General features: G+C 37.9%; 1 protein-coding gene across 1 annotated transcript; it reads left to right on the plus strand.

Moving 5' to 3' along the window:
• The first annotated feature begins 3,899 nt into the window (after window positions 1-3,899).
• Window positions 3,900-4,832, plus strand: Vom1r81 (vomeronasal 1 receptor 81). Its single transcript, NM_001008970.1, is given in 1 exon segment — window positions 3,900-4,832. A coding segment is annotated over 1 exon segment (933 nt).
• The last annotated feature ends 6,565 nt before the right edge of the window (window positions 4,833-11,397 follow it).

The raw sequence follows: 11,397 nt of genomic DNA on the forward strand, positions 1-11,397 counted from the left end.
GTATGTCCTTCAAAAATATCTGAAAACATCACATCATTTGTTAAATTTTATAAAGTTATCTTTACATAAATCTAATTTGGATAGTTATCTGCAGAAATTTTAGTCTTTTCATTAAAATGAATTCATTTTTCTTATTTCATGTTTTCTTGATTGAACCATGTAACACTGATACTGTATAATATTGAGCATGCTTTTCATTACCAGTAAGAAAAAATACTATTATTTAATGGTATAAAATTATTTAAAGTCAAAATCCCTAAGGTTTCCTCTAATAGTTACAAAATACAATACAATATATTACAATACGCATGTATGTGTGCGCGCGCACACACACAAACACACACACACACACACACACACACACACACACACACACACACACACTTTCAGTTAACATTTTTTGTTTTTCCCAAACTCATACCACACAACTTGTGGTGAAGCTCTTGGCATTATTGCCTCCCCACACTCTCTGCAATGACACTTCTGCTACTGCTGCTTCTTCTCAGGGGAACTGGCTCATAGTGTGAAAATGTAATATTCTAGTCAATGTCTGTGTGCTGACAGACCTATGCTAAACTCAATTTCCAAAGAACAACTTATGCATTCAAGTTATTTAAAATTATCAGGCAAACATTATTAATTAGTGCTTTATTTTAAAAGTGATAATAGTTCCTGCTGACATTATATATTTCATAAAAATATCATGGAACTAATTTGAGTGGTTAAGTTTCCCATCTTCATGAGATTTCTAAAGGTTTTTTCATGTTGCTGACAGTGATCAGTAAGTACATCAGCCAACAATTTCACCTGTCACCTGAAAGTCACATACTGTGTCGTTTTAAGCTGTAAGAAGTCAGACAGCTTTTAGGTCATCACTCACTAAATGTGGATAAAGTTAAAATGAAAATTATACATAAGATTTAGTAAACCTCTATGTTTCTTATGTTATTGAATGACCAAAAACCAGAATACAAAGATTACTCTAAATTCATAAAAGAAGACTCTTCTAAAATCAAGTAACGTAATATTGAAGAGGTAAAATAACATTTCATGAAGCAGCTTTTCCTGTTTTCTTTCTCTTTCTTTCTTCCTTTCTTTCTTTCTTTTTTCCTACCTTCCTTCCTTCCTTCCTCCCTTCCTTCCTTCCTTCCTTCCTTCCTTTCTGTCTTTCTGTCTTTTCTGCTTTGTTGTTCTTATATGCCTCTTCAGATAGCTTGCTACATACTGCTCAGCCTTTTGACTGGACCAATTTAATTGTGGTGATTTCTCCAGGATTATGAATGTTTATGGATATACAGTGTGTTTTACTACTTACAACTAAAATTACAAGTTAAACTAATTGTAAAAGCCCAACACTCCAATTTTCTTCTCAAATACAACACAATTTTTCTCATGGAATATCTATATTCACAACTCATGTGTATATCTACATTTTTACCCATGGCAATTGTGGCTATTTTTCATCAACTCTCAGCTCCAGTGAGCTGCAAAGAAATATGCCAGTTGATGAATTAGAAGATGTATCACTTTCTGTATATGACAAACTTTTACCAAAGCAATGGATATGAAGCAGAGAGATTGAATTCATATCTTTAGGATTAAAAAATATTTTAGATTATTAACTTTTACTTCATTATATTATCATCTTTTCATACTGAGATGTGCTATGTTAATAAATTATTAATATATTATTAATAATTAATTATTATGTTACATGGTTTATTCATTGTAGTTTTAAAATGAGAATTGGGCTACAGTTCTTACAGTTTGGAAACCAAGACTTGAAGTAAGCATTATCGGCCAGAAACCATCTAGGAGAGGCTAAAGCCAAGCAGGTGTTCTTTCTGAGATGGTTTCAATATAGACTGTACAACTATGGTGTATGAGCCCTTCTTCACAAGGCTGAAGTGTTGTCTCCCAGGTTAGTTCCCATCCCATTACCTTTGTAAGAGTGAAAATCAGATTTAATGAACTAACTCCCAGCTACCAAGAGAAATGATATTTTTTTCTTTTCCTTCTGGAGAAACAATATACGTTGTTAATGGAATAGAGTAGTAATAGCTTTTCACGTTTCCATGTTGATATCTTACCTACTTATCTACTTCTTAATTTCTATTTATCTCCTACCACTTTCTAAGAAGGCCCCTGTTTCCTATTTCTCTCTTTGATACCTGCACCCTGCATCTCTGCTCTTTATTGCTCCATCTCCCCTTGCCTATCCTTCAATGGTCCCATTTTGCTTTCCTGCTTTCTGTAGTTTACTACACACTACATAATCACATCTGAAGATGTGGAAGTGAGAATCTCTAACTGACAAAGACAAGATAGTGATACTGTTTGGAATTTCTGTTAAAAGAGATTCCTTTGTGTACTGGAAAGCAAGGTCTGTGGTGTTATCATGTATCACCAGTAACCACACACTTTTTACAGTTTTACTCAACAGTCTTACATTTAGTGCTTATTTTAGGGTTTTCTTGACCTACTTACTAAGTCAATTTACTATTCAATTAACTTACTTTAGTACTTTAAATTCAGCTTGTGATAGAGAAATAGAAAAGAACTACACAGATGCAGACTCTTGTGAGAAAAGAGTGTCCAATTATATTTTCAAATTCACTAATGTATCCCACATATATAGGTGAATGTATGGAAATAATGCAGAAAGTAACCTGATACCATCCTATAACATTCCTGATGTTCTGCTTTTAAAAGCTCCAGGATTCATGCTGGAGAGATGCTCTGTGGTCAAGAGCACTTCTTACTTTTGGATAGACCTGGATTTGATTCTCTAGAATGACACCATGACTTGGGACCATCATGCCTATAGACCACAGGAATCAATTGCCCTCTATGAAGTACGTGCAAGTGGTACACACATAATACATGTAGTCAAAACACACATATATGTAAAATAAGATAAAAGAATAAAGCTCCAGGATAATTGTCAGAGGCCAGCAACAAGGTTCTTGTTCTCTCTTGAAGACAGCCAAGGATAAGAAGTATCCATGAGGACAAAATGTGGTCTTGCATAAACTTAGGGTTGCTTTTTTATTTTAAAACATTTGCCTGTCTCAGGTCTATTTTACCTTGTAACAGTAGCTGGCCTGCCTGTCTGAATTTCTTTGAGGCCAGAAATAGCAGTGTCTGACCTTTAGCACCTCATTGTAATAATTAATGCTCATAGGGTGTCAAAAGTACACTAACAGTCACCAACTGTATTTATCTATTTAATTCAGATTCTGAGGATGGGAAGACATTTTGGAATAAAAAACATAAATACAGTTGAATTAAGACGAACATTTTGCTGATTAAAATAGTGGGACCAATGTGAATTATTCCTATGTTTCAATTAGAATTAAGAGTCAAAACATGTTGCAAAATAGAGCACCATAAAATATATATATATATATATATATATATATATATATATATATATATATGACACTAAGTCACCTCAGTTTTTAATATATTCGTGAATATTTTCCAGATCATTATTTTTGTATTCAGTTGTATGGATGTGGTTACTATTCTGTGCTACCACTACTATTTTAGGCGTTAAGTATGTGAAACAATTTAAAACAATGGGATTGGATATATAAGGCATGAGACTCAGGTGCACTGTAGGCATGAAAAATGTGCATACTGTATAAGTATATCTGAAAGCATTTATTGTCTATAATATTCTGTATGTGCAGAAGATATGTGGAAGGCATATAGAAATATTGGTTATGAACATCAAAATTACAGAAACAGACTAATCAATAATTGATTGAGAAAACAGTATGATGATAGGGCCATGTTGTCCAATAAATCACAACTTTAATGTTTAATTTATTTCTTTTTTCAGATATATAAAATCAACATCCATGATGCTATTAAGATGAATATACTCTCCACCTATGTCGCTATTCAAGAATATCCTTTATTTCCAAGCTGGACTTGGAGTCCTAGCCAATACAATTCTTCTTTTTTTCTATACTTTTATAATGCTAGGTCACAGACCTAAACCCACAGACTTGATTTTCTGTCAACTGACTTTCATTCACATAATGATGTTCCTCTCTGGAGGGGATATTTGCCTTACAGACATATTTGAGATACTGAACCTAGAGAATGACTTTAAATGTAAGACAATATTTTACATAAGCAGGGTAATGAGAGGCCTCTCGCTCTGCACCACCTGCCTCCTGAGTGTGGTCCAGGCCATCACAATCAGTCCCAGTACCTCACTGTTGGCAAAATTTAAACATAGACTGAAGACGTACCTGACTTATGCTCTCTTCTGTATTTGGTCTTTCAATTTGTTCTACAGTAGTAACCGGATTTTCTATGTTGGTGGTTTTACCAATGTAAGTGAAACCAACCAGATGAAGGTCACTAAATCCTGTTCACTCTTCCCCAAGAACTACATCATCAGGGGATTGATTTTAGCAGTGTCAGTCTCCAGAGATTTTTTTCTTGTAGGAGTTATGCTGACAACAAGCACATACATGGTGATCCTCTTGTTCAGGCATCACAGGCAATGCAAGCATCTTCATAGCATCAGCCACTTGAGAGCATCCCCTGAGAAAAGAGCCACGCAGACCATCTTGCTGCTGGTGGTTTGCTTTGTGGTCATATACTGGGTGGACTTCATCATCTCATCCTCCTCAGTCCTGTTATGGGCATATGACCCTGTTGTCCTGACTGTTCAGAAGTTTGTGATGTATGCCTATCCCACAATTACTCCTTTGGTACAAATCAGTTCTGATAAAAGAATAATAACTATGCTGAAAAACATGCATTCAAAGTGCCATGGGAGTTTTTTAAATATGTTTTTTTCTTTTCTTTAAAGTCCTATTAATTTATTTTTATTTATACATATGAATGTTGTGTCAGCATATATGAATGTGTGCATTCCTGGTGCCCACAGATGTGAGAAGAGTACATGGTATCCCTGGGAATTGGACTTACAGATGGTTATAAGAAATCATTCTGTGCAGCTCTAATTATTGTTTTCTAAAATTACCTGCTTTTTTAAATTTTATTGGTTTAAGTAGCAAAACAAGACTCCTCATGAAATTTAAATAAATTTAGTGGTATTATACCTATATGTTCTTTTGACATTTCTGTACTATAGAGTTCTTAATTTAATTGTGCACAATAAGTTGATATTTCCACATGAATTCTCTTTCTTCTTTTTATTTTATATCATAAATGTTCTTTTGAAGTTACTGAAAGTTGCTGAAGTTACTGAAAAGTTCCTTGATGATAGTAACTTAAAGCTTTCTTTTGAAAAGATTTGAACCTATGCACATAAATCAAAAATAGTTTTAATATTTTATTATAGCTTTAATTCTGTTCCTTAATTTCTTTGGATCCATAAAAATAATGTGTATATAAATTTTTGATTTTTACCACAGTTACTTATTATTATATAAAAATATCATAAACTTTATATTTGTACATTATTCTATCTAAACTTATAGAAATATTACTGGTAAATAAAATTTTTTATATATACATGCTGTTTTACAATGTTTTATTGTAGATCTGCATGTATGTGTGTATGTATGTATGTATGTATGTGTTTATTCACAGCTGAAGGATGTGTGATGTATGCACATGGAGACCAAGAGACAACCTTGGCTGTTGTTCATCATATGCCATATGCCATTCACCTTGTGTCTTTATAGAGTCTCTCTCCCTCCTCCCCCCTCTCTCTCTCTCTCTCTCTCTGTCTCTCTCATGTCTTTCATGTGTGTGTGTGTGTGTGTGTGAGAGAGAGAGAGAGAGAGAGAGAGAGAGAGAGAGAGAGAGAGAGATGGGTGAAGATCATAATCCCAAGGTTCTTCCTGTCTCTACCTCTCCAGAACTGGAATTATAAATAGTCACCACCATACCCGCCCCTCCCTGCTTTAAATTTTTTTCTGTTCTTTTATTGAGAAAAAAATTCATACAATATAATCTGTGTAGAGTTTCCTATTCCCCTATTCCTTCTAGTTCCTCCTCACATCCTACCTCATCCAAACTGACATTTCTTTCTCTCTTTAGAAAACAAGCAGGCATCTAAGTAATAACAATAAAAATAAACAATAAGATAAAAGAAAATAAATCAGACCAGGACAAAACACACAGAAGAAAAAGTGCCAAAGCAAAACACAACAAACATAAACACAGAAACACACAAGATCTCACACAGAGATGTCATAAAAACACAAAACCAGAAGTCATAATATATATGCAAAGGATCACTAAAGACTCCATTAAGTTTGTTTTGTGTTGGCCATCTACTGTAGGGCATAGAGCCTACCTTTAAGGGTAGTTTGTTTCTCCAGTGAGACTACACTGAAGAAAAGTAATCTTTATTTGTAAATAAAATTTGGCTATCAAAGGGAAATAGCTTCTGGATTATGGAGGGGTTTTGTATCCACTTCTGCTCTAGGACACCATGGGTACAGATCTGTCCAGTCCTTGTGCATGTTGGTATAGAGTCTGAGTTTATATGTGTTCATTGTGCTATGCTAGAAGGCCTTGTTTCCTTGGTGCCTTCCACACATTCAGGCTCTTCCAATCTTTCTACCACTTCTTCCACAGAATGTTTTGTGCTCTGTGAAGAAGAATTAGATTGTGACTTCCCATACAGAAATCTTGACTGCATTAAATACTCTCTGTGTATGTTTTTTAAAGATTTATTTATTTATTTTATATGAGTACACTGTCGCTGTCTTCAGACACACCAGAAGAGGGTATCAGATTCAATTACAGATGGCTGTGAGCCACCATGCAGTTTCTGGGAATTGAACTCAGGACCTCTGGAAGAGCAGTCAGTGCTCTTAACTGCTGAGCCATCTCTCCAGCCCCTCTCTGTGTATTTTCTAGCTGTGGGTCTCTGTATCCACCTCCATCTTCTGGAAGAAACTTCTTTAATGATGTCTGAAGCAGACTCAGATCTATGAGCTTAGTGGTACACCATTAGATTCTTTTTATTGCTACATTCTTTTGGCAGAACATGAGAATATCATTTTCTCCTTCATCTATCTAGTCTCAGGTTCTTTCCAATCCAAGGAGTACTGGGTATGATTTCCATCTCATGGATTTCATGCTTTAAATCATAACAGATATCTTTTTGGTTATTCCCACAAGTTTTGGCCTACTATTGCACCAGTCCATCTTTCAGGAAAATCACCATTGTAGACTGAAGATTTTTTTTAGGTGTGTTGGTGTTGACCTTTCTCCTTTGGTAGCATGCATGTTACCTTCCAATACCATAAACTCTGATTCATAGGAGTGAAGGCTCTAGATAGTCAACAGCTTGATTTTGCCATATTCAATGAGTTGTGTAAGTGCTGTATTGAGAGATAGGGCTTTAACGTCAGTTTGTGGAGAACACGCAACAGCCTTAACAATACTTTGAGTTGTTTGGAGGTTCCCATAGAGCCCATTTAGTCAACTCAATTAGATATTACTGATTACCAATACAGGAAGCTTCATTTGGTGATGAAGGATTTCAGTTGGGGTTGTCTGCCTTTTCATTTGGTAATTTTGTTGAGATTGTCTTCATATGTGTATATAGTAGAAAGCTTATACTGCATTTAGTTTCCATATGATCCCCTTAAATGTTCCTTAGTGTCCGGGACCGGACTGCCTGACTGGGCAAAGCTAGAGCCCTGCCCTGAGCAGATTCCTGAGAAGGGCTTGACCTTTACAAAGAAGAACATCTTGCAGTTTAGTACCCCCCCCCCCAAGCTTCAGTTCCTGCTTCAGAGATTTAAATGCTGTACATCCTTCTCAATAAACAGACCTTGACAGGGACACTGCTTGGTCTCGCTCCTCTTTCTCGCCTGTTCTCCCACAGGTATGGGTCCCCCTCGACCCCCACAAATAACTGAGTCCCCGCTGGTGAGGGCAAGTGGCACCCAACGTGAGACTTGAGGTACGGACCCTCACCGGACAGAAAGAGAAGTTGAGGACCCTGGATATTTGTCCAGAAACCGACACAGGTAAAGTGAAAATAGCTGTGCCGATCTGGTGTTCATCACCACATGCTCTCACCGCTCATGAGAGAAAGACGTAGCAGGTAAGCGTTTTCTGTCTAATTGAGAATGGGCAAAAAATGTCTAAGGAAGCGGTCTTTATCAAAGACCTTAAGGCTTCTCTCAGGGAAAGGGGAGTAAGAGTTAAGAAAAAGGATCTCGTTAAATTTTTTTTGTCTTTGCGTCAGAATCTTGTCCTTGGTTTATTATTGAAGAACCAGAAATTAGCTCCTATAGTTGGGACAAGGTTGGAAAGTGTTTAAATGTCTTACTGTAAGAAAAAGGATCAGAGGCTGTTCCGATTCAGGAGATAGCATCTGTGTCTGTGTCTTTGTGTTTTGTGCCGGCTAAACTCTGGGTCTGTATTTGCTACTCTGGGTCTGTATTTGCTCACGAGTTCTGAAGTTCTGGTTTTGCAGTTGCTCTCATCTCAGGCTGAGAGGGAGGCTTGCGTCTCAGAAGAGACACGAGTGTGAGTGGTAGACGTGCCAGGGGCTCACTGATTGCGCTGCCCTGGGAGACATCCCAGGAGGTGAGAAGGGACCCCAGGGATGCCAGGGAGATTCCCGTCTGGGTGCCGGTGAGGATTCGGTGATTCTCCTGGATTGGAGAAAAGACCCACCCTCCTGGCCGTCTGTATTTCCAGAATGGTCTTTGTGTGTCTTAGGTCTTTGTTTTGTGTTACTTGTGACTTTGACAATGGGAAAATTCTGGTTGGGAAGGAGGAGTGATGTGGAACCTGCTCTCCTTTGGTGTCTTTGGTGAGCTCATGGAAGCTCCCATCTGAATCAGTTCGATTTTGTGGCAGCCTTGCAGCGGCCGCTTATTTTTTGTTTTTGTGTGCACTTCTGGTTTTTTGGCTGTTAATCTTTTGATTGTCTTTCTGTATGACTGAATGCTATTTGTCCTCTTTGGCAGATCTCTATTTTATGGACTCTCTTCTTGTTTTCTCACCATCCCACTTGAGATGCTTGTTAGTAGCTGTTACAGGAAATCTATAATGCTCACTTGAGGAGTGTGCTTTAGAAACAAGAATTTCATGTTTGCCCTGGGTACCATTGGGATAGGTGTGGGGATAGACTTGATTTCTATTGCAAATGATGTAACATGGCATATGTTAGTACTCCTAACACTTCCTAGAACTGTGCCTCAGGGATCACAACCTGTGTAAGTTTAGAAGTTCTAAAAGGCAGTCATGACCTTTGTGCGTAAGTTCAGATAGTGTCCAGATTGGAATCCTGATGCTAAAGACTTAGTAAAACATAAAAGAGAGTTGAGAATTACTTAAGGCTATCTTAAGGTTGAGTCTAGGTGCTGCAAGGGCAGCTACAAGGACATCTGCTGTTGCCCTGCAACACAAGGCTTATGGAGAATTCAGAACTGCCATTGACTTAGATATAAAAAGAGTAAAAAAGACTTTTCAGCTGACCTCCAAGAATCCCTAACCTCCCTCTCAGAGGTAGTCCTTCAGAATAAGAGAAGATTAGACCTGATATTCCTTAAAGAAGGAGGTCTGTGTGCTACACTAAAAGAAGAATGTTACATTCAGGAGTAATTAAAGACTCCATGAGTAAACTTAAAAAAAGGTTAGACAAAAGACAGAGAGACAAAAAACATCAGGGATGGTTCGAGAGCTGGTTTAGTAGATCTCCTTGGATGACTACTCTGATATCTTCCCTTATGGGACCCTTCTAAATTTTGCTTCTGTTTCCGATTTTAAGTCCATGTGTGTTAAATAAGCTAGTTACCTTCATTAGAGAAAGAGTAAGTGCTGTTCAGATTTTGATGTTATATCAGCAATCTCATGTTTTAATTTAGTTCTATGATTAGAACTAGCCAATAGAAGAAGTGGGGAATGAAAGATAAAAGTTTTAAAGTTGCCCCCCTAGACACAAAGTTTAGAGCAGAAGGGGAAAAAAAAAAAGGTTAGGCCCCAGAATTGTATGTTCCCGGAAGCTCTCCTAGGGATATAGAATGGGTAATTACATCAGCCGGTTTGGCAACTCTCTCCCAGGAACTAGCTGACCATAAAGTTAGATTAAAATCTTAGAGAACAATGTTGAGAAGCAGGAAGCTTCTCCCAGGAACTAGTGGACCATAAAGTTAAACTATCTTGAGAAACAGGAAGCTCCTCCTTGTGATATTTCACTGGTATTCTCGACATTTTCCAATGATGTCCTTCCTACCCCCTTTTCCCCAACAACAGTTTTTTGGCAGCAATATCCTCTTTACTGGATACATTTACCCACCTCCTCAACTAGGGTCCTTCCCACCTATCCCTTGCTGGTGGCACAAATCATACGTCTTGGAAAAGAACAGTCCCATAAGCTCTTTGGAAGGGACCCCGATGCTTTAATCTTACCCTATAGCCCCTCCCAGGTCTCTTGGCTCAGTCAACCTGTAGACGAATGGACAATTAGCTGCATCGCCTTTCAGGGTAATCATTACCCCTCAGATAAGTTGATACAGTTTTTTTTCACAAAATTACAGTCCCAGTGGTCTTTCCAAAGGTAACACGTGATCACCCTATGTCTGGAGTCCACCTTGTCTTTACAGATGGCTCCTCTAATGGACAATCTGCATTTTTCATTGATGGTCAAATACAACATTTCTCTACCCCTTTAGATTCTGCTCAGCTAGTAGAGCTTAAGCTATCCTCGCAATTTTTTGTGTGCTGCACAATGCACCCTTTAACCTATATACAGATAGCTCATATCTTGCCTTTTCTATTCCCCTGTTAGAAACAGTGCCCTATATTCGGCCTACTATCAATGCTGCCCCACTGTTTGCCACCTTACAAAAGTATATTCAGAGGCGTTCTCGCCCCTTCTTTGTGGGACACATCAGAGCACATACCGAATTGCCAGGCCCCTTGGCTGATGGTAATGATGCCGTTGATCGCCGCACCCGGCTCATGGCCTTGGCCCAGGGGTCCTTCTCTATGCCCCTTACACTTGCCCAAAAAGCACATGACTTATAGCACCTTAATGCACAAACCCTTAGGATTAAATATAAGATCACCTGTGAACAGGCTCGCCAAATAGTCCATAATTTCAAAGGCTGCCTGACCCCCACCTAGGGGTCAACCCCCGTGGGCTGGTTCATGGAGAGCTCTGACAAATGGATGTCACCCATCTTCCCTCCTATGGTAAATTAAAATATATTCATGTCACCATTGATATCCTTAGTGGCTTTATCTATGCATCCCTGCAGACAGGGAAGGCCACCAAACATGTCATAAGTCATGTTCTGGCTTGCTTCACAGTTTTACCTCAACCTAAGATTGCTAAAACAGATAATGGAACTGGATATACTAGCTCTAATTTTAAAGACTTTTGTTCCCAACTTGGAGTTAAACATGTCACAGGCATTCCTTATAATC

Source organism: Rattus norvegicus, chromosome 4 (genome assembly GCF_021556685.1).
Source record: "Rattus norvegicus strain SHRSP/BbbUtx chromosome 4, alternate assembly SHRSP_T2T, whole genome shotgun sequence".
NCBI classification, from domain to species: Eukaryota; Metazoa; Chordata; class Mammalia; order Rodentia; family Muridae; genus Rattus; species Rattus norvegicus.